The sequence below is a fragment of the Carcharodon carcharias genome, chromosome 10, assembly GCF_017639515.1.
Source record: "Carcharodon carcharias isolate sCarCar2 chromosome 10, sCarCar2.pri, whole genome shotgun sequence".
NCBI lineage: Eukaryota > Metazoa > Chordata > Chondrichthyes > Lamniformes > Lamnidae > Carcharodon > Carcharodon carcharias.
Genome location: NC_054476.1, coordinates 37,697,025 through 37,721,653, shown reverse-complemented (window position 1 = coordinate 37,721,653; position 24,629 = coordinate 37,697,025). Strand labels below are relative to the sequence as shown.

Here is a 24,629-nt window from a genome sequence, read left to right as displayed (position 1 = left end):
ATGCTGCGTGTTTGGGGTATGGCGCTGAGAGGCAGCATGTAGATGAGAAATTGGAGGCGGCGGAAGATAGATCCTTGGGGGAAATCAGAGGTAATAGTGCAGGTGTGGGAAGACAAATCCTCTAATTCTCTGGCTACAGTTGGGTGAGAACCCACCCAGCTGGACGACAGTGGAGATGCATTGTTGGAGGATGATGTGGTTAGCTGTGTTAATGGCTGCACCGGGAAGGATGAGGGCTAGTTTGCCAGGGGTAACAGCTTCACAGAATGTCATTATAATTTTAAACTTTAATACTCTGCTTAAGGTGTGCCTTAATCAAATATAAATGCCTAGCTCAATCGGGAGAGCAGATGTGATTATCTAAATGTAGTGGGGTTTGCAGAGATCACATTTCCAAAATGGACTGAGGCTAGTGTTTACTGAAGTCCTTATAGAATTAGAAAATAAGCTAATGCCAAACTGGCAATAGGTTTCTTCAATAATCAACTTAACTGAGTGTAAGTGAATTCTGGCCAGCAAATTAGCTGATTGAAAACTTGGCAATAAAAAAAGCAGAAGTTGTTGCTGAATGATCTATCCAGGATAATGATGTTTTGTGGTGCCCTGTGCTTCAGAGCCCTGTATTCATGCTGAGTGATAGATAGAGCCCTTAATACAACAAACTTTCTTATGCCACCAATCCAGTCAGTTTAAGGGAAATTATCTGTATGGAAATCAGAGTTTTACTGTACAGAGAGGCTGTTCATCCCATTGTACCAGTGCTGAAATTCCTAGAACAATCCCAAAGTAAACCCAATTGACTCTGCTTTTCCCATGTCCCTCTATCAATTCCAAACTAATCCCATTGTCCTGATCTCTCTCCCTGTAGTTTCTTCTGCTTCATATAATTATCCAATTCTCATGTAAAAATGCAATGCTCTTTGAGAAACTGGGAGTTGAGTTAAGAAATGGCTGTTTTATTGCAGATAATATCACACTCGGCACATAGACACAGAAGCCAACATGAGCTTGATTCCATTAGTGTGGAAGCAATAACAAAGCTAATCCAATATTGGACTGAGTTTTCAACATGTAAGTGCAAGTGAAAGCAGCTTGTTGTAACCTTGTATAGAATAGCTGATGGGATACTGGACCTTCAGAAGGTTTTGGATGTAATGCAGGGAGCAGTAGCAAGGATATTTAAGAGTCAGAATCTGGGGAGTATGTCATTGTTGCATTCAGTTGTTCCGTATTAGTGTGTGTTGACTACTTGCTGTGCTGTGGGTGTGGTTACAGAGAAACTAAAAACATGCAGTAAGCTTGGGGCAGCAGACATTTTAAGAAGTGTAATAAAGCTTCTGTTCTCTTTCTCGCATGCAGTGTGTCATCTATGCATATCTCTGGGGCACAAAACTCAATAGTTTTTTTCCCTAATTAACTATCCACTTAAAACCTAAACATTTCAAGTGTGGTCCAACAATTATAGAACGATACAGCACAGGAGGAGGCCATTCAGCCCATCATGCCTGTGCCTGCTCTTTGAAAATCTGTCTAACTAGTCCCAGCCCCTTTTTTCCCCATAGCAGAAACTGTTCCCATTAGCAGAAAGGCTGCGAACTAGAGAATACTGATTTAAGCTGATTGGCAAAAGAAGTAATTGTGACATGAAATACTATTTTTACACAGCAAGCAGTTAGAATCTAAAATGCACTTACTGAGAGTGCCCTTCAAAAGGAAAATGTAATGATTACCTGAAGACAGAAAATTTTCAAGGGCTGGAGATTTTCTTTTGCAGAAAGCTGGTATGGACACAAAGAGTCAACAGGCCACCGTCTATGCTGTAACCAATGGGGTGATAGAATTTGGCGTTTTAATCCACCCTCCAGTAATTCTTGACATGAGGGGCAGTCACATTGAAATAAAAACTGCGCGTGGTTGGCAGGATTTGTATGTCATCAATGATGAAGATTGGCTGAAACCCTTTTTGCTATTTTAGGGGCTCGATCAGATGGAAACTTCCCCAAAAACCCCTCGCTGCCTTGTGAACATCTGCCAGAAAGTTAAGAAGTGAGCAACTCTAAGCTTTGTCTTAGAATTGCTTTGAATAGACTAGTGGCAGTAAATGATCAGAGAAAAGGAAGTGAATTGTGATGAGTGATTTCCCTGTGTAGGTCTGTTGAGATTTTAGTGGGCAACTGATTGCTTGCACTGTTATTGCACCAATGTTACATGTATAAGATGTTCTGCTATCTTAATAATGGTGTTAACATGTGTATTTAAAATGGGTTAACATCTCTGGAGGCTGAAATACAAAGGGGAGGAAGTTATTTTTAACTGTACAGAGCCTTGGTTAGAGCTTGTCTGGAGTGACTGTGTTCAGTCCTGGGCACTAGAACTTAGGAAGGGGGATGGGTTGGGGACGCCAAAACAGAGAGCAGTCATCCCTGTACAGAATGGCTCTAATTTTAAGGTTCTGTCAGGAAGCACTTCTTCACACACAAGATATTAGAAATCTAAAGCACTGTCACCCAAAATACTGGGTGTCAGCTGAAATTTTCAAGACATGAGTTTGACCGATTTATGTTACATAAGGGTATTGAGATGTGAATCCAAGGCAGGTAGATGGAGTTCTAAATACAGTGAGCCATGATCCACCTGAGTGGCAGATCAGGCTTGAGAGACTGAATGGCCTCCACCTGCTCCTACATTCTGCTGAAGCGCAGTTGGAGGAATAAGTACAAATAGAGGTTAATGGGTATGATCTAATAGCCATTACGGAGACATGGTTACAAGGAGATCAAAGCTGGGAACTAAATATTCAGGGGTATGTGACTTTTCGAAAGGACAGGCAGGAAGGAAAGGGTGGTGGGGTAGCTTTGTTAGTACAAGATGGAATAAGTATGAAAGCAAGAAATGATCTTGGATCAGAAGATATGGAATCCAATATGGGTGGAAGTAAAAAAATAACAAGGGGAAGAAGACACTGGTGGGGAGTAGTCTATGCTGACGGTCAGAGAATAAATCAGGAAACAATGAGGGCATGTAAAGAAAAAAAAAGGCAGTATATTAATCATGGGTGACTTTAACCTCCATGTAGATTGGGAAAATCAAATTGGCAGAGGTAGCCACGAGCGAGAATTCATGGGGTGTATTCGGGACAGTTCCCTAAAACAATATTGTGGATCCAACCAGGGATCAGACTATTTTGGATCTGGTAATAAGGCAGGTTTAATAAATGATCTCAGAGTAAAAGATCCCCTAGGAAACAGTGACCATAACATGGTGGAATTTAGCACTCAGTTTGAGAGTGAGAAACTTAGTTTGGAAACAACTGTGCTAAACTTAAATAAGGGTAATTACAAAGGAAATGGGGGCAGAATTGGCTGGAGTGGACTGGGAAAGGAGTTTAGCAGAAAAGACGGTTGATGAACAATGGCAGACGTTTAAGAAAATAGTTCATGTCTCACAAAGATATATCCCAGTGAGGAAGAAGGATTCTAGGAAGGGGATAAACCATGCATGGTTAACCAAGGACATTAAGGATAGTATCAAAGTGGAAGAAAAGACATACAATGTGGCAAAGATTAGTGATAAGCCAGAGGATTGGGAAAGTTTTTAAAAACCAACAGAAGATGACAAAAAAAATAAAGCGGGAGAAAATAAACTTTGAGGGTAAACTAGCAAGTAATATAAAAACGGACAGTAAGAGTTTCTTTAAATATATAAAAAGGAAGAGAGTGGCCAAAGTCAATATAGGCCCCTTAGAGAATGGGGTTGGGGAAATAATAACGGGGAACCAGGAAATGGCAGAGGAGTTGAATAAGTACTTTGCATCAGTCTTCACAGTAGAAGAGACTATTGGAATACCAAAAATACTAAATCATGGGGCAAAAGAGGGAGGAGGAAATAAATACAATACCTATCACTAGAGAAAAAGTACAAGGGAAACTAATGGGGCTAAAGGCCAATAAGTCCCCTGGACCTGATGGGTTGCATCCTGGGATATTAAAGGAAATAGCTGCAGAGATAGTGGATGCACTGGTAGTAATCATCCAAGAATCTTTAGATTCTGGAAAAGTCCCAGAGGATGGGAAAACTGCCAATGTAACACCCTTATTGAAAAAGGGAGACGAAAAACAGGTAACTATAGACCAGTTAGCTTAACATTGGGAGAATGTTGGAGTCTATTGTAAAGGATGTAATAGCAGAGCCTTTAGAAATGCATAATATAATCAAGCAGGGTCAGCATGGCTTCATGAAGGGGAAAATCATGCCTGACACATTTGTTGGAATTCTTTGAGGAGGCAACGGGTAGAATAGATAAAGGGGAACCAGTAGATGTAAAATATTTGGATTTCCAAAAGGCATTCGATAAGGTACCACAAGGATACTTAAGATAAGAGCCCATGGTGTTGGGGTAGATAGAGGACTGGCTAACTAATAAAAGACAGGGTCGGGATAAGGGGGGCATTTTCAGGATGGCAACCTGTAACTAGTGTACAGGGATCAGTGCTGGAGCCACAATTATTTACAATATATATTGATGACTTGGATGAGGAAAATTAATATACTATCACCAAGTTTGCGGATGACACAAAAATAGGTGGGAAGGCAATTGATGAGGATGACAGAGTCTACAGAGGGATATAGACTGGTTAAGTGAGTGGGCAAAAATGTGGCAAATGGAATATAATGTGGGAAAGAGTGAGGTTATGCACTTTGGCAGGAAGAATAGAGGAGCTGAATATTATTTAAATAGAGAAAGACTGAAGAAAGCTGCAGCACAGAGATTTGGGGGTCCTCGTGCATGAATCTCAAAAAGCTAGCATACAAGTTTATCAGGTAATAGGGAAGGCAAATGGAATGTTGGCCTTTATTTCAAAGGGAATAGAGTATAAAAATTGGGAAGTCTTGCTAAAACTACACAAGGCACTAATTAGACCACACCTAGAATACTGTGAACAGTTTTGGTCCCCTTACCTAAGGAAGGATATACTGGCATTGGAGACAGTCCAAAGAAGGTTCACTAGATTGATCCCGGGTATGGAGGGATTTTCTTATGAGGAGAGGTTGAATAGGTTGGGCCTGTACTCATTGGAGTTTAGAACAATGAGAAGTGACCTTATTGAAACACAAGATTCTTGGGGCTTGACAGAGTAGATGCTGAGAGGTTGTTTTTACCTTGTGGGAGAGTCTAGGACCAGGTGGCATTTTCTCAGAGTAAGGGAGCGCCCATTTAAAACAGATGAGGAGGAATTTCTTCTCTGAGGGTAGTCAATCTGTGAAATTCTTTACCACAGAGGGCTGTAGAAGCTGGGTTGTTAAGTATATTCAACACTGAGATAGACGGATTTTTAATCAGTAAGGGAATCAAGGGTTATGGGGAAAAGCTGGGAAAGTGGAATTGAGGATTATCAGATCAGCCGTGATCTCATTGAATGATGGAGCAGATTCAATTGGCTGAGTGGCCTACTTCTGCTCCTACACCTTATGGTCTTATGGTTGGTCTGTTAATATTACCAACATTTGCTTCTATCCTCTTTGTGGTTAGAAGTTGTTACCCAGACACTTTGTGGGAAATTTTCACTTCTCTATAAATGGGATCTGATGAATGTAAACATTTACATCAACTTGAGTGCCTGTTTTTTCTCTTTATAAACATACCTATGAGAGCACCTGGTTTAGTTTGACTGGCCCTTTGGTCATATAGCCAGTAACATGCCCCCTCCCCAATAACTCTCCATCCATCAAAGGCTTTGTAATCTCTGCGAGCAACAAAATAAACCTTTTGGGAGGTCAGGAATAGAGAAAAAAGTGCAGAAAATTGCTTTCTCCAACACCTGAAAGTAAACAAAATGAGTTCCAGCAGATAGGATGGTAGAGTTGTATAGAAGGCCATTCTTCCCATTGACTCTGTGCCAGAGCTCACCCATGATTATGAGGTACAACAACCAGCATCTGCTGAATTATCGTTTGGGGAAGACAGAAACCCGGGGGAATGTAGTTCTCTGCTTGCGCAGCTTGTACATGTGTTACTTCATTGTCCTAAATGCTTTTTTTAATCGATTGCACTTTTGTCTTCAAACAGAGGTTAGAGATCCCACCAAAATTCTGCATAAAAATACATGAAAACTTGGGGGCAACCACCACTCTGTGAATTTGGTGGTTAAAACTGATTCAATTACACCTTACATTTATATAGCACCTTTTTAAAATTAATTTTCCAAGAATATCGCAGACAAATAATCAGATAAAATCAGGCTGAGAGATAAAGGTGATATTAGGACAGGTGATCAAAAGCTTGATCAAAAAGTAAGTTTTAAGGAGTATCTATAAGGAAGAAAGAAAGAGATTTAGGGACGGAGTTCCAGAGCTTGGGACCTAGGCAACTGAAAGCATGGCTGCAAATGGTGGAGTGATTAAAATTGGGGAAGAGGCCAGAATTAGAGGAACACAGATTTCTGAGGGCTGTGGGGCTGATACAGAGATGGGGAGAGGGGAGGCCATGGAGGGCATTGTACGTGAAGATAACAATATTAAAGTTGGAGCTATGAAGGACAGAAGAAAAAATTGTAGGTCAGTGAGTACACTGGATGATGGGTGAATGGGACTTGGTGCAAGTTATGGCCGAGGCAGCAGAAGTTTCAATGGCCTCTGCTTTGGGGGGTTAGAATTTGAGAGATCAGCTAGGGGTGGGTTGGAATATTGAGCCTAGAAGCATTTCACTGACGGTGTCCACCCAATAGGCTCCCAGAATCTGCTCCTTTGGTCTCCTTCACTACCTGTACCATAACCTCCCACTTCAGCTATCTTAAACCCATAGTTTCATAGTCTCTGTCCTATGGTGCAAAGATAATCTCACCTGCAGTTCCTAGAGCTATTCACCAGCATGCCTGTGCTGGCTCTTTACTAAAATGATACAATTAATCCTACTTCCCTGCCCTATCCCCGTGCCTTGTGCGTTTACATTTAAGTATTTATCCAATTCGCTTTCAATGTTACTATTGAAACTGCTTCCACTATTCTTTTCAGGCAGTTCATTCCAGAACATCACAACACTGCATTTTTTTAAAACAACAGAAAAGTTCTTCTTACCCCTCTTGGATTCTTTGGCTAGTCGCTTCAAATCTGTGATCTCTGGTTAATGACTTTCTGCCATTGGCAATAGCTCTTCCTTATTTATTCTTTCAAATCTTATGATTTTGAAAACGTCTATGAAATCTCCCCTTCTCCTTCTCTGCTTTAAGGAGAACAACCCAGCTTCTCCGGTCCATCCACATTAAGTGAAGCCCTCGTCCCTGGAACCATTCCAGTAAGTCCCTCTCAAAGGCCTTGACATCCTTCCTAAAGTTACTGGTTATGTCACTAGACTAGCAGCCACTACACTAGTTGATGCAGAGATCAAGAACAAATGTCACACTGTCAGCAGAGTGAGTTTGCAGCATTTCATTCTCTAGGATTTCTAGAGTTATGTCCAGCCAGGTGTTAAGAACAGTGATGTTAATGGTTCAGTCTCACTGGCTCTGAGATAAAATTAGCTCCACGGATGAGTGGATCTGGACTTTGTCTGTAGAGTAGCCATTCTAGGAAGAAGAAAGCGGACCTGGCAGAGTAACTTGCCTTGTACGTTATTCATTAACCAAGGTGGGGACATTGAGATCCCAGCATATCCTATCAAGTCCCTTTATTTTTCTGCTTATTAGTTAGAAAATAAACATGATTGAGCCTCCACAGCTCTCTAACAAAGGGATTCTTACGATAGAGAGCTACCAGTTAATGAGCAGTGCTTGCCTTTAAAGGAGCCTTTCGTAGTTTTGAAGTTGTGGCTTTCATGCTTGGTTGATTTATGTTGCTGATTCCCATCATGTCGAAAGGGGAGGGGAGAGGTCAGTCATGATGAGTGTACAAACCAGGTTACCAAGAAACTGATCTTTTAGTCACGGGATTGTAATGGGAACGTTTGTGAGACTGGGAGGAGTTTTAATGGCTCTCTGCATCAGCTCCTATGTATTGTGTAAGTGGGAGAAGACCCTTTGGTAACCAATTGTGGATAGAGTGGTGGTAAAAGAAAGATTTGCATTTCTATAGCACCTTTCATGGCCTCCCAAGGCCTGGAAGTGTTTTTTTTATAATGTAGGAAATGCATGTATGTACACAGTAAGATACCACAAACAGCAATGTGATAATAATCAGATGATTTGTTTCCATGATAGTTGAGGGATAAATATTGGTCAGGATGCAAGGGAGAATTCATTTGCTTTTCTTCATAATAGTGGGATATTTTATGGACGTTTGAGAAGGCAGATGGGGCCTTAGTTTGACATGTCATGAGAGACCTCTGATAGTGCAGCACTCCCTCAGTATTGCTGCAGGAGTGTCTGCATAGGTTTTGTTTGAATCTCTGGAGTGGACTTGAAACCACAACCGTCTGACTCTGAGGAAGGAATGCTACCCATTGAGCCATGGATGCTACCTACAGTGTCACAGATCTCAGTTAGGGGGATAGCTATCCATCACCTTTTCTGAGTTGGAGAAAAAGGCTTTTGAAGTTGATTGGAACAAAAGCCCAACTGAGCCCCAAATCTTATGTACTGCTACCATGCAGCCTGGAGTGTTGAGTGGAGCAGGCTACCTGCTGTTCCAACACAGCACGAAGCTGAGGCATCAACTTAACCTGTTGCCTTGCACAGGAACGTGACTCTGGAGATGGCGGGGAGAATGTCACTTGAGATCTTGCTATTGTGGGACCTCTCTGTGCACAAATTGGATGCAGTGTTTGTCTGTACAACAGCGACTACACTCAATGTAACTCCCAGGCAGTGAAGAGCATGGGGACATAGGGCATAGATACTACATGTTCTCACTGAGAATGAGACACCGTCCCAATATAAAATCCAATCCGATGGTGAAATGTTTGTGTGGGCTGAAGTCTGATGTAGAATTAGAGAGGAGTATTCATTAAAAGGCAAATTATTCCCCTGGGGAACAAAGTCAAGTGACCAAGCACTTGGTTGCATTTTGTGTGGAAGGTTTTCTGTGATTAGGTGAATAAAAGTTGAGAGAGAATACTAGAGAAACAAGCAAGAAAACAACATCATCTTGCAGTTTGCAGCAAGATATCAGCAGGCCATTGCATCCTTGTACCTCATCTTGAGTTAAATTAAAAAAAAACTCCATTCCTGCAAACACCCCTCCCCAATTATTCTTTGGTCTACATGGAGAGCCCAGTGCACAAGTTATCAGCAGATGTGACTTGACCTTGGAGACTGTAGCCTTTACTGATGGGAACGGTCACAGTGCAGCAATATGAAATAATCTTAGAGATACATCTGTTTTTCCTGGAAGTTATACTCAAGCTAGTGCTGTCCAACCCCTTTCACAGGAATAAGTGGGTGTGAATGACTTTATTTTTTGCATTCAGCTTATTTTCCAAATTTGTTTCCTTGTTTATGTTGAGTATGGTTGGAATTGAACAGATGCAAGAGTTCAGTCAGCTGACTTGTTTTCATTTCCATTCATACTTGCTGCTCTTGACGTGGCAAAAATTTGTGCTTTGGAGGTGGATCATTGGTAGCACTCTCCAAGTCAACAGTTGTGGGTACAGATCCCGCTCCAGATCTTATAATCCAAGCTGACACTTCCGTGCTGCACTGTTGGAAGATTGATACTGTTGGACGTTCTGTCTTTCAGATGAGATGTTAAAACTGAGGCCGAATTTGCCCCTCAGATGTAAAAGATCCTATTTCAAAGAGCTGGGGAGTTAACCCAGGTTGGTTACCTGACCAATATTTATCCATTAACCAACAAACAGATTATCTGGTCATTATATCTCATTTATGGCACCTTTCTGTGTGAAAATTGGTTGCTGCATTTCCTACATTACAACAGTGACTACACTTCAAAAGTACCTAAATGGCTCTAAAGACCTTTGAGCTATCCTGGAATTGGGCATGGTGCTTTGGAAATGCAAGTCTCATTTTTCTAATCCTACTTTTAATGTATGATGGACTGTTTCTCCCTTCTTAGCTAGAAGTATCTGTCTGCCACAGGCTCTTTCTGAAAACGCAGCAAAGACCAATCACAATTTAAAATATATCTCTGACTTCTCACAAATGACAGGTTTTTGGAGTTTCACCATTTGTTGTGGGGTGGCTGAGTTCTATTATTAATGATAGAGTTGAACTACAGACACTTCTGGGTGGAAATGTTAAGTTTATTTACAATATACCCAGCAGCAACTATACATCTGCTTTCAACTCTTTTCTAACTCTGTACTGACTGCTGAGGCAGCCTGCACTACTCTCCTGTTGGTTACTACAGGTCATGTGATCTTGCCTAACCGGTCTTATTCTTAAAGATACGTTATAATTAAATAAAACTATCATTACTATGTTCCTCCCCCTTTAACTCGGCTATACATATTATATTTACAAGTACATACTTTGCAAGACAAAATATTTACACTGGATAAGGAATTTACAAGTTCAATCTTTCAGATGGCTTCCTGCTACGTGTGGAATGTCGCAGCTCCACAACTTCTTCAGATTCATTGTCAGGAACCTCCTTTTCTGGAGTTGCCTGAAAATCAGGTGCTTTGGTCGGCGCTTGCAGTTCTGTATCCTCAACACTTGAAAATCAGACATGTCAGTCCTGGATTGAGTATCCTCAACAGGAAATGCAGGCCTGGTCATGGTCACTGGTGGAACCAAATCTTGGTGATTTGTCTCTCTCTTCCTTAAATGGTCCACATGTTTATGGATCATCTGGCCTTCCACTTCCATGTGGTAAGATTGAGGTCCAGTCACCATACTTATTTCACCCGGTAACCACTTTGTCCCTTCCCTGAAGTTTATCACGTATACCGGTAAAGCGCCCTCGCCGCCCTCCCCCCGCGGCAAATGCGCCCTCGCCGCCCTCCCCCCGCGGCAACTGCGCCCTCGCCGCCCTCCCCCCGCGGCAACTGCGCCCTCGCCGCCCTCCCCCGCGGCAACTGCGCCCTCGCCGCCCTCCCCCGCGGCAACTGCGCCCTCGCCGCCCTCCCCCGCGGCAACTGCGCCCCCTCGCCGCCCGCCCTCCCCCGCGGCAACTGCGCCCCCTCGCCGCCCGCCCCCTCCCGCGGCAAATGCGCCCCCTCGCCGCCCGCCCCCTCCCGCGGCAAATGCGCCCTCTCGCCGCCCGCCCCCTCCCGCGGCAAATGCGCCCCCTCGCCGCCCGCCCCCTCCCGCGGCAAATGCGCCCTCTCGCCGCCCGCCCCCTCCCGCGGCAAATGCGCCCTCTCGCCGCCCGCCCCCTCCCGCGGCAAATGCGCCCTCTCGCCGCCCGCCCCCTCCCGCGGCAAATGCGCCCTCTCGCCGCCCGCCCCCTCCCGCGGCAAATGCGCCCTCTCGCCGCCCGCCCCCTCCCGCGGCAAATGCGCCCTCTCGCCGCCCGCCCCCTCCCGCGGCAAATGCGCCCTCTCGCCGCCCGCCCCCTCCCGCGGCAAATGCGCCCTCTCGCCGCCCGCCCCCTCCCGCGGCAAATGCGCCCTCTCGCCGCCCGCCCCCTCCCGCGGCAAATGCGCCCTCTCGCCGCCCGCCCCCTCCCGCGGCAAATGCGCCCTCTCGCCGCCCGCCCCCTCCCGCGGCAAATGCGCCCTCTCGCCGCCCGCCCCCTCCCGCGGCAAATGCGCCCTCTCGCCGCCCGCCCCCTCCCGCGGCAAATGCGCCCTCTCGCCGCCCGCCCCCTCCCGCGGCAAATGCGCCCTCTCGCCGCCCGCCCCCTCCCGCGGCAAATGCGCCCTCTCGCCGCCCGCCCCCTCCCGCGGCAAATGCGCCCTCTCGCCGCCCGCCCCCTCCCGCGGCAAATGCGCCCTCTCGCCGCCCCCCCCCCCCCCCCCCCCCCCCCCCCCCCCCCCCCCCCCCCGCGGTAAATGCCCTCACGTTGCCGCCATGTCAGTATGTCTGGTTTCCTGGCTTCCCTGACTCCTTTCCACCTTCCCCTCTAAATTTGGCATTATTAAGCTCAATCTCGTCTTGAGACAGCATTTCAACAATAACTCCGCAAGTGTGACACTTGTTGTTGTGTGAGGGGTAGTCCTGTAATGAGAAAGAAAGTGTGCTAGCTTGGTTGCCAAGGAATCGCCAGTTAGGTTTTTCATGCCTGCCTTGAACGTTTGAACTGCCCTCTCGGCCAGTACATTTGAGGAAGGGTGATACAGTACAGTTTTCACAAATGATACATTTGAGGCTGATAAACCGTTGAAGCTCAGCACTTGTAAATGTCGTGCTGTTATCAGAAATAACTACGATTGGCTGTCCGTGAATGGCAAAACTCTGACTTAGTTTCTCAATTGTAGCAGTCGACATTGGTGACTTCACCTCATATACATCTAAGCATTTTGAATGGGCATCAACAATGAGCAGAAACATTGTTCCCAGGAAAGGTCCAACATAGTCAATGTGTAACCACACCCAGAGTCTACCTGGCCACTCCCATGAGTGTAACAGAGCTGTCACTAGCAACTTTTGCAGTTGCTGACATTGCACACAGTGCTTTACTAAACTCTCTATTTCACCATCCATCCCAGGACACCATAGATAGCTGCATGCTCTGGTCTTCATTCGGGAAATTCCTGGATGGGCACTGTGTAGTTCAATTAAAAGTGGCTCCCTTCCCTTTGGAGGAACTATCACTCATATCCCCACAATAAGATGCTACCCTGGCTGGTTATTTCATGTCTTGTGTTTCATTTGGTCAGATACGGGTTCCTGTGACCAACCATGTAGCACTTGTTCTCGTACTTGAGATAGGACTGGGTCCCAACTTGTCCAGTCTCTGATCTGTCGGGCACATACTGGTGAGGAACCTAAGGAATTTAACAAAACAAGTTCCTGTGGAACTGAGTCGTGTTCATCATTTTCTTGTAAAGCCAAATGACTAAGGGTGTCGGTGTTTGCGATTTGATTACTAGGCTTATGTACAAAAGTGTACTCATATGCTGTCAAAATTAAAGCCCATTATTGTATTCTCCCTGAGGCTATGGGTGGTATAGCCTTGTCTCCACCAAACAATCCTAGCAATGGTTTGTGGTCTGAGGTGTTCTTTGGTGCATGTGGGTGGAAGCCCTATGAATCTACCCTGTGACCCAAATAGATTACCTCCCTCACTTGGAATTTGCACTTTCCTTTCTAGCGCAGACTTTGATCTTGACCTTTTTGAATTCACTGTTGGCCAGACTTCTCTCAGATGCAAGCTCAACTTGTCTGAGCTCGATAGCTGAGCCTCCCAAAATTTCATTATCTGTCTGCTTCCTGGGAAATACTGCGACTTTTGCATCTCTGACTTCACGTACCTGATTCTTCAGCTCTTCCATCTCTTTTTTTGTATTTGTTTGCTGCCTCATTAAAAATTTGAGCATTGTTGTGTCTTCACTGCCAACTCATTCTTCAGTTTGTTCAGAGAAGTGCTGAATTTTTTGTTTTTCTTCATACAATATTCCCTCAGGTCAAAGTTTGAAAAGTATCGTGTGAAGGTTTTTCAGCAGGTTTTCTTTTCCTTTCTAACGTTGCTCACCTCGTCTTGAACTCTGTCATTAAGCATGGTCTCTTCCAGTTTCTTCTGCTGTTAGGCCAAAACCTGGAAGAAGACCGCTTGCATTTCTTCAGGTTGTTGAGTCCTTATACACTTCTGTTTCAAAAGAGGAACGCTTCCAGCTCCCTTTTGGAATCTGAGTGGCCAATCAAGGTTGAGTTCCCTTAGCCAATTTTACCCTAGAAGGCTTGGTCCTCTATCTCTCAATACTAACACTGGTAGCTTTGCCGATTAGTTTCCATAATGGACGGTTACTCTGCTTATGCCTTTTACTTGAATGTCTTCAGCCTTATGTTTTTAGCTTGGCTTCTGTTTCTTCTAAACTTAATTGATGTTCCTCATTATTCAGGTATCTGAAGGTATGTTCCCCAATTACTGTAGTGGAAGCTCCCATGTCCATTTCCATTCTAACAGGTTTGCCATTTACTTTCACTGACAAATATTGGTTTTAAACTTTCAGATTAAACAACGAGAAAATGTCTGAATTGGTTGTTTCAGGCTCTTCTACATTGTAGATTTCATTAGGTTTCTTTTGTTTACAACCCTGGTTGAATCTTTCCTTGCATTGCCTCATTATATATCCATTTCAATGATGATAGTAGCATTCGATTTTTTTTAAACTGCCAATCGCTAAAAGACTGCTTGTTTCCACCTCTATTAAAATTATTCTTCAATTTCGCTGCTAAGTTATTTCTCTTCATTCTTCGGTTAGCAGAGGCTGTTTCCTGCTTCTCAGCAGTGTCTCGCTTTTTCACGCCTCTTTCAGCTGAGGTTTAACCCGATGTGGAGGTCGGCACCATTTTGTGCACCCTGTATTGCTTTTGAATCTCTTACTGCACTTTCTATGGCCAACGCTATCTCTAGCGCCTTCTTGAAATCCAGATTCACTTCAGACAATTTTTTCTAAATAGAGTCCTCTTTCACACCACACACTAAATGATCTCTGAGTATGTCGTTCAGAGTTATACCGAATTCTCAATGTTCCGTTAGCTGCTTCAACTTTACCATGTAGCATGCAGTTGTCTCACCCAGGGCTCTATTTCGCGAATTAAACTTGAACCTCTGCATTGTGACTGAAGGCTTGGGTAAAAAGTGACCCTTTACTAAGTCCACCAATTCATCAAAATTTTTCAAATCTGGGGCACAGGGTGCCATCAAACTTTGAATCAGACTGTAGATTTTGCTCCCACAAGTACTCAAGAGGATCACTCGCCTCTCCTCTTTCCCTCGTAATATTGTTCACTCGAAAAAAGAATGTGAGGCGTCCTATGTATCGTCTGTGGCAGGTTCAAAAGGATCAATTCTCACAAATTGTGGCATTTTGAGAGGGGATAACTTCTAACGGAGCTTGCTACTTACAATCACTGGGCGAGGTGCAGTGCCAATTTCTTTCTAACTTGATTTCTTCTGTTCAAATCTGTTCTATCCTCGTCGCCAGTTTATGGGGTGGCCGAGTTGTTCTATTGATGATAGAATTGAACTGCAGACACTTCTTGGGTGGAAATGTTAAGTTTATTTACAATATACTTAGCAGCAACTATATGTGTGCTTTCAACTCAACTCTATCTCTACACTCATTGCTGAGGTAGCCTGTGCTATTCTCCTATTGGTTACCACAGATCATGTGATCTTGCCTAACAAATATCATTCTTAAAGGTACATTCCAACAAAATAAAACCATAATTACTACACCATCTGAGCTGTGGATTTTATGATGTAACTGTTTGGGATGCAACTTTATATTCTTGTTATTTTTAGTATAAAGAGCAATTTAATTTGACCAAGAATTGAAGTGAAAAGGCAAGGAGGTAAATTAATCCAAATTATTTTTTTTATTTGTTCTCGGGATATGGGTCCCACAGGCATGTGGGGTATTTATTGCCCATCCCTAGTTGCTCTGAGAAGGTTGCTGAGCTGCCATCTTCAGTGGTGGGTAAAGTTTTTCTGGGACACTTCAGAGGGCAGTTAAGTGTCAACCATGTCTGTGTGGGTCTGGAGTCACATAGACCCAGACTGGATAACAATAGCAGGTTTCCTTCCCTGAAGGACATTGGTGAAGCAGTTGTATTTTTAACACAATCCAGTAGCTCCATTCGATGATTCCAGGGCTGGGAATCTTTGGCCATGAGGAGTCAACTGAGTGGAACTGTTTCGACTAAAGCAAAGAAGGTCAGAGGAAATTTTAATAAAGGTTTTTAAAATTAGAATGGGTTTTACAGTAATAATAAGGGGTCAATTTTAAATTCTCTCTGAGAAAAGTGAAGAGTTATTTTACATGGTTTTATTGGAACAGGGAATGTTTGCCCACAGAATGGCTGAGTCAGAGCTTCATTTAACTAAATGAAGAGTAGATAAATATTTTTAATCACTGTGTCTCCTGCCAATGCAAGATGGCCACTAATACCCTTCTACACATGTGTTTTGGTCCATATATGTGCCAAAATCCACTGACATCACTCTGCTGTGCCCAGCCCGCCAGTACCATGCATCAGTATAGCATGCACATGCACCATCTTCTTGTTTATAACTGCTTGGAATGAGAGATAAAAAAGTGTCAGTCACCACATTTGTTGCTGTCATTTTGTTCATTCTCATTCCAACAGTCCAATTCTCCTGTATGGCACATTTGCGTGTACTGGAAGCTACATATATTAATACACAGGGCCCTGTTCTTTGCTGACAAATAACATGTACACACATTGTGCCTGTTTCAGCTAAACAAAAGGTGACAGCCATTCACTAAGAAATCAGGGACAAGCTGCCTGGTTTAATTTTCAAACAATGCTTGGCAGTTAACTGTCAGTCACTATCACTGGTGCATTCTCCATGGCAATGCCTCTACCATTCAGAGTCCACTTGCCAACCAATCAGCGCACTCTTATGCAGTATAAATTGTTGATTTCCCCTTTTTATATTGGTATTCTTGCAGTGTCCAGGTGAGTGCAAGATGAAAAGTTTTGACATGTCTTTTATTTCAGCAATACTGAAGTCCAATTCTCAATTCTCAGTCTGATTCCAACACCGTCAGTGTCCTGGGAAGTGCTGAGCTCATCTCCATTTCTGAACTCGCCTCAGCTCCCCGCGTTCCACAACCTGGGCAAATGTTTTCTAATTGATTTTCAAATGCAGTTCTCAGTGGAGAAACAGTGGAGTATTGATGCACTTTTATAAAGACAGGATTTAGCCAATTGGCCAATACTGCTTCACTGTTACATAGCTGTATTTTGGGCATCTGTACAAATTTTTCTCTCCTTTTTCCTCATAACCCTGCCCATCAATAACCTGTATTAATTAATGAATAGAAAACAAAACCTCGAGAGACTGCATCTGCATTAGTGTCTTTTCCTATTACAGATTTTATTAGAATAGTTTTTAATAAACAAGAATTGAAAGGGAGAATCTTGATAAACAAGGATGAAAACTGATAGACTAAAACCACATTTCAGCATCTTACAATAATCAAATAATCCAATAGAAAGAATCCAAAAAAATAAATAAAAAAAAACAAGGCCAATAAAGTATACCAAGCCACCTAAAACACTGCTGTGATAATTTGAGCAGTGTCGTCTTTGTTCCTGGTCACTGTCCACCCTGTCACTCACAATGATGTGACAAAATAAAACAGACACAGCCAAAGAGAGAACCTAATGAGATGAAGGAAAAGGAGTTTTTCAAGATGGTAGGATTAGCTAGAAAGGAGCCAGTACAGGTGTAATGGACCAAATAATCGCATCCTCTGCTGTGATGCATGTGTGTGGGCCTTGTATTGAGTGCTTCTCCATCACATTGTCTCTGTGTCTCTCATCCACTCTCACGAAAAGCCATGCATCGACTTGGAGCCTAAAATTTACAATGAGTGTCAACTGACCTCCTGAGCTCACTGAGCAGCGGCCTGGCCAGATTAGAAACTAAACATCCTGAAGGTGTTCCATTGCCCAGACTAGCAGCAAGCATTTCTTGCAATCTGGCTACGGGCCTGCAAATTTCCTGAACAGTTGTTGTCTGTATTTGTTTAGCTGCTTGTCCTTGTTTCCTGCAACCAGCTTTTATCTAAAATGCCAATAAGCAAAGGAAATGAAATGGTTGAAAATAGAAGCAGCATTGCGGTTCCCCCAACATGTGAGCTAAATCTGTCAGGACCATATCTGTGTTGTATACTGTTGCTCTAATTTTCAGTAATTTCAGATCGGCACTGAACGTAAACTAGCAAATGTGTCTCCCTGCATGTGAAATTAAGCTGCCGCTTTGCACAAAACAGGAAATTTCTGCACCAACTTCACAGCAGTTTCTTGTTCGTTGATTTGATCATTAGGGGCGTTGTAATATCTTCAGTGAGCTTCCTTCCTCCAATAGTCTCCTGATGTCACCCAGGAGAGCTTGGTGTGAACTGCAAAGCTTTTGCAATTTAACACAATAACCTGGTTTGAAAAAGGAACCACAAATCTGGTGCTTGATGTGAATGTGTTTATATCAGTGTCTCCACACTGGGTGGTGTTTTTTTTCTTGTTGTGCAGAAAAGTCTTGAGTTACGTTTGAAAGACCACAGACTGGAGCTGGTCAGTGATCATCTTCTCTTTTTGTCTTTGCAGGTGTCAGGTTGAGGTGAATCTAAAGATGACGGAGTATAAGCTGGTGGTGGTTGGGGCTGGTGGCGTTGGGAAGAGCGCTTTAACAATTCAACTCATCCAGAATCACTTTGTGGACGAGTATGATCCTACCATAGAGGTACAGTACATCAACGTGCAAACTAAAATCTCTGCTTCTAGAAAGGCTGTTTTCCCTTGGTCTGGGTGTTCCTCTTTCTTTTGGATGAGATGTTGAAGAGGCCCCATCTGGCTTCTTGGGTGGATATAAAAGATCCTATTATTATTTTGAAGAGTTCTCCCTGGTGCCCTGGTCAAGATTTATCCCTCAATCAATGTCACAATTTTTTTTATACAAAGAAAATTATCCGGTCATTATCACGTTTCTGTTTGTGGGATCTCGCTGTGTGCAAGTTGATTGATTGCTGTATTTTCAATGTCACAACAGTGGTGACCAATATACTCGTTTGGCTGTAAAGTGCTTTGGAATGCCCTGTGATGTATAAATGGAAGTTCTTTCTAATAACTAGTTTTATGATTATGAAGTTGTGAAAGCAGCTATATAAATGAAAGTCAGTCTGTCTTTGATAATGTTACTTGGAATCGTGGAAGTTACTATACAGAAATGGGCTGTTCCAGTCTGGACTGGAAGCAGCCTTGAATCCTGGGTACGATCCCAAATCCTTTTCTCCTTTTCCTTTCTCTGCCTGTCGAAGCTATTCTTAAATCTTGACATGGTCTCTGCATCACAACTATCTCTTGTGCTCCCACCCCCCGCCAACTGCCAATAGCACAAATTAGAGTCAGAACTGTGATCAAGAAGAACGATTCCAGGCGCTGCTTATTCCTCCATGTTTCATGTGCTTCCCCTGGTGGGGCTTTAATGCAAGCATGGCAGCACCTGCTTTACTACTGCTGTTCTATGTACAGTCTGAAGCTGAGCAGTAATGTGACCCACAAAATAAGGCGGGGGCAGGCATGTTGTTCTAAGTTAAACTGCCGGGCTAAATATGAGTCATGCCAGAAATTGTAGGGAAGTCTGCAGTTAATAGAAGTAAAATACTGCAGGTGCCAGAAACCTGAAATAAATAAAAAGAAAGCAGGTTACTGAGAGCTTTCTTTCTGTCGGTCAAAGGTGTTGAACGATATGGAGCTGAGGTACAGATCAGCCACGATTTAATAGAATAGTGAAGCTTGAGGGGCTGAACGGCAGCCTCCTGATCCCAGGTCAATCAGTCTCTTTGGAGGAACAGAGCAGTAGTTTTTAGACCATGCTGAGGAAATACTTCTGTTACTCCGCAGAAGGTGACTGGCCTGCTGAGTGTTCCCTGCTTTCTTTATCCTTTTTTTTGCTCTCCAGTCCATAGAACTCTGAGTTGTTTAACATCTTATCAGTCACGAGTCTTGCTGGCCATCTCAGGCCCAAGCTGAAACTCTCAACATCTCCTAAGGCCAGAGGAAATAAAAATTGCATAAATTTTCTAGCCTCTGGTCTGAATTTTGAGTTTCCATTTGGTTTGAGACCCCCATGCACTGACAATGGGGTTTGTTATCTCTTGTGGGTCTTAGCAAAGTATAAAGCAGCTTTATAAAGGCGAGTCATGGCGCACCTCTTGCACCAATACAAAGAGCACCTCACTTCTAAAGAAATATCCGAGGTCTACTTAGTTCACCTTCTAACATCCTGGTCGTCATATGATACAATGATAATGGAGTTGTTGACCAATCACAGCAATCATACATGAGGTGAGGAAAACCCCCAGTGAATCATTGGTCCAAAGTCACCTCTTCCTCCCAAACTCGCAACACATCACGGGTTGGATTTTCACTACCGAGGTGGATAGCTTGAGTTGGGAAATTTCCCAACTCCGCAGACCCGTGTCGGTTTAAGGGGCCCAGTTGGACCCAATTTTCGCTGCAGATCCAGTCAGGCCTGCAGATCCTAGGCAGCCATAGAGGCTGGCATGTGCTGAGGCAGATTGCTTAGAAGGCCCACCTTGGTTCTCTGGGATTTTGACCAAGTTGTTTTAGAAGCTGAAGCTTTCTTACCCTTCGCACCTGCTCCACCCTCTTTTTCCCCTCATACCCCATGCTACCTTTAGCCACTCACCCAGTATCCACCATAGGCAGACCTCAAGAGCCACGTGGAGAAGAAGAGCAAACTTCTAACAATCTAATACAGCTCTTGTTTATGCACGCTATATAGTGGAAAAATCCTATTCATGAAACCCAGTCAAAGCTTTGAACATTTGAGCAGATTTAAATCTCATATGAAAACAAAACTTTATTCAGACCCTACATCAAAGACAGTTGTGAATCAAATTATGTACTTGGAACGCCATGCTGAGATAATTTTAGCTTTTGAAACTCAGCCAAGAATTCATGATATAATAGCCCTTAGGGAATATCAACAAAGAACTCTACCATCTATTCATGCGGTTTTGATAATGTTTTTTTTCCTAACCTACACCAGATGGCCTGTCAATCAAAGCAATCCAGACATTTTTTTAACTCCCACTGACAGCCTAACCCTGTTTTTTTGTGTTTCCAGTTTGAAGAGCAGGGTATTTAAAAGCCTTCAGATCATGGCACTTAAATAGACCTTATCTGCACTTCAAGAGAATTTGCATCCACTGTATGTATCAATTCATGACTTCCACATTGTGGGTGAAGGCCCTGAGGCCAGCCAAAATGAGGTCTGTTTGATCTCCACACTAAGTTCAAATGGCCCTGTTGAGTTTGAGTTTCCTACCTGTGTGAATCACATCCTGACCTCTTTCCCCTACCAGCAGAAAACTGGATATGTCAGAACTGAATCCCAAAATATTACTTTACAAAAAAACTCTCTAATTTGCATTGGAATGAATCAATGCTGTCTGTTTCCACCATCTCCCTCAGGAGAGATTCCATAGATTGACCACTCCCTCACTGAAATATTGTTCCCAAGGATTTAGTTTTGAATTTACTCCCTTGACAAATAACTTTGTTCCACAGTTACCTATGACCTATGTAGAGTAGCAGGTGGAGGGTTTCTTGTGGAGGCTTCTTGAGATACTCACCTCTCACTGGCCTCTATAAATGGTGCAAATCACAGTTTCTGCAACTGCATTTTAAACATCCTCACGGTTATTACAGACTGGGACGGGTGGAGCTGGGTTTTGTTAATGCACTGATGATTCAGAGAATGAGTTCAAAATCCCAATATGAGAATTTGAATTCGGGTGAACAAAATCTGGTCTCGGTAAAAGTGACCATGAAGCTGTCAGACTGGTTTATTAACATCTTTTACAAAAGGAAACTTGTTCTTACCTAGTCTGGGCCTATGTGACTCAAGACCCACACCAACATGGCTGACTCTTGACTGCAGTGACTGACCTATCAAGCCCCTTTTCAGGAAATTCCTCTGCCCCACCCCTGTACTCCTCTTTGGTTGCCCATAACATCCCTCCCTCAGCCAAGAATAGAATTGAACAAACATTTTGTTATACGATTGGATAAGATATGATTCTCGCTGTTGGCCAAACAGCCTTGCCTCCCCAAACTCCAAATTTTAAAAATAATGAACGAGGGGAAATGTCTCTTGGAAGCCCCTGAGATTCTCCTCCCAGGTTTTACTCTGCAGTGTCCTGGAAATTAACCTTCAATTCCTGGAAGTTTCAGAGCAATCGTGGAGAGTTGGCAATCCCTAAATGTGGAACTGGAGTCACATAAAGAACATGAACCTGTTGGAGAGTTTTCACTGTGATTTTTTTTTTCTCTCCCTCTCTCTGGTGAAAGCTGGTCGCTGGATTCCCATTTGGGAGCTGATTATTGGAATCCTGCTCAGTGTGGCTTGATAATGCCTGCAAATTCAGAGATCGCTCCGGTCATGTTGGTCGGAGTGTTAGTTAATTCTAACTGTGAGGTCACGGATTCCAGGAACTCTGTTTGCTGTTGTTTTATTTATAACTGGGCTGTTAAGATCAGACGTGTACATTCTAGGTTTGGCGATGTGAAATAGGACTAATGGGAATTATTAAACCAGGCTTTTGCACCCGCAGAGCAGAGGTTATAACAGAACTCTCGGCTCCATTTTCTTGCAGCATTGGTCATGTGAGAGATGGCCTGGGTACCTAATGGCTTACAGTATTATCACTCCCCAACCCCCTCATCTCCCTTTTGTCTGAGAGTAACCCTCCAGGATGATGGTGTTGTTGAGGGGGGGGGGGCGGGGGGGGGGGGGGGGGGCGTGCAGCAGCGGTGGTTTCCAGAAGGTTCAGGTCTTGTCTGCTCCACTGAACCATTCAATGACAGACCTAACTTTGTGTTAGGCATGGGGGTGAGGAGGGTGAGAGATGTGTTGGAGAATGGAAATTCAGAACCAAAATGCATTGCAAGGTGAACGTAGACACTACTAACGTGATTTTAAAATAGGTGACGTATTGGAGCTGTTGGTGACGAAAGGGGTGACCTCTTGAATAAAGAAGCACTGAGTGAGATTAGTAATTCCTCCCAAGGAACCACTTTACATTTTCTCTTCATCCTGTCCACTTGTTGTTTTCTATCTTCCAGTTGAACTTAGTCCAACATGGAACAGACTTTTGGTTATTGGGTTCCACACCAGATGTTTTCCATTCTGGTACTACAGCTATTTCAGAATCAGCAAAAATCATTGTGTTCGATCTCTGGAGACCATCTAGAACATATACTTGCAAAAGCTGCATACCAAGAAATAAACGCTCCCTTCTATAATCCACTTTGTGCCCTCAGGGCATGCCCAAGGTACTCTACTGCAATGAGGGATGGGGCAATAAATGCTGGCCCAGCCAGCAAAGCCCACATCCTGTGAATGAATTAAAAAAAAGTTTATTTTTGAAGTGTAGCCGCTGTTGTAATATAGGAAGCATGGCTGCCAATTTGCACACAGTAAGATCCCACAAAGAGCAATGTGATAATGGCCAGAAAACAGACCAAAATTGGCTGATTGAGGGTAAATATTGGCCCCAGGACACCAGTGAGAATTCCCCTGCAACTCTTTGGAATAATGGCCGTGACATCTTTTACGCCCACCTGAGAGGGCAGGCGGGGCTTCGGTTTAACTTCTCATCCAAAAGGTGGCACCTCTGGCAATGCAGCACTCCCTCAGTACTGCCCTTCTGACACTGCTGTGTGTGTATCAGTCTGGACCATGTGCTCGGGTCTCTAGAGTGAAACTTGAACACATAACCTGCTGACTCAGGCAAGTGTACTACCCTTTGGCTAGAACCTCTGGTATGGGGAAAGCACTTTAAAACACTGGGGGGGTTTTGCACATGGCTCCATATTCTTTGCTGTTCTTCAGGCATTCAGTCCAACCTGCACTAGAGATAGTTTTCATTCACATTTCTCCATTTGGCTAGTGGTTGATGTATATAGTTTATACGTTTCAGTGTCCTTGTGGAATGGGATTTAGGAACATCATTGCTGTGCGTGCGTGTGTCAGTTGCTAGCTCTGGAGAGGTGAGCGGCCTTTGAAAGAGGTAGCTTGGGCATGACAAAGCTTCACCTACCATTAGACTTCAAGACTTCTGCCCAGGAGTCAAGCATCCTAACAAATAACCTTTCCTTCAGCTGAAATCAAGGGCATGCTTCAAAGATTTCTCCAGTTAGGTTTCCAACGTTTCAAGGCAGAGTATTTCTAGCTTCCGTTAATGGAATATTTGTTTGCGAAATTGGGAACTAGAGTGTTTGGGTTTAAAGCAGATTCAATGAGGCAAGTTTGGGCCAGTAAAGCGTAACTGAGACCTCCAGGAGTAACGTATTACCTGTTGGATAAGATTCCGTTTGAGCCTCCTGACAGGGGCTGCTACCCCCTTCTTGTGGAGCAGGGGATATCAGGAGAATACAGTAAACAGTAAATGGTTGATCCCAAAGAACTTCAGGACGAGAGAGGACAGGGATTCAATACCCATCATCCTTCACAAAACAGATTTTCATGGAAATGGAACAAATAACAGGTTCACCAAGATTAAGTTATTTGTGTGTGTTTGCCCCTCGTCTTTCTCTGTTTTACCCTACTATTTCCTCACAATTTCCATCATCTTCTTGTGACAGCTGCGAAGCTTTTCCAAATAAACCTGTCATCTGAATGAAACTTCATCCAGACCTGGTCTTCTGAAGAAATGTAAGATGTTGGGATGAAAGAACCTCTCTCGGATTCCATCAACACTTTTTGTAACTTGCTACAGTCAGTCAGTCTGAACTGCTCCAAGCAGAGCACTGGACATCAAGAAGCTGAAGGCTTCTGTTGATGACCTCTTTCTGATTGGTCTGAATCTCTTCCATACACCAGATCCAGTTTCTTGATTTTGAACCTTTCCAATTGATCTTGGAGGTTAAGGTCTCAAAGGTTATCGGGGGTAGGCGAAATGTGGAGCTGAGGCCACAGTCTGATCAGCCATGATTGAATAGCAGAGCAGCTCAAGGAGCCAAATGGCCTGCCCCTGCTCCTAATTCATATGTTTGTATTTTGTCGGCCCT

At 43.6% G+C, this 24,629-nt stretch overlaps 1 protein-coding gene across 3 annotated transcripts in view; it reads left to right on the top strand.

Annotated features, from left to right (window-relative positions):
• Positions 1 to 24,629, top strand: part of LOC121283161 (GTPase HRas) — a 68,515-nt gene that overhangs the window by 28,772 nt on the left and 15,114 nt on the right. For all 3 annotated transcript variants that reach the window (XM_041197340.1, XM_041197342.1, XM_041197341.1), the window contains one exon: positions 18,138 to 18,273. In XM_041197340.1, the coding sequence (XP_041053274.1) occupies positions 18,163 to 18,273 (111 nt within the window). In that variant the 5' untranslated portion in view covers positions 18,138 to 18,162. The remainder of the gene's footprint in view (positions 1 to 18,137; positions 18,274 to 24,629) is intronic.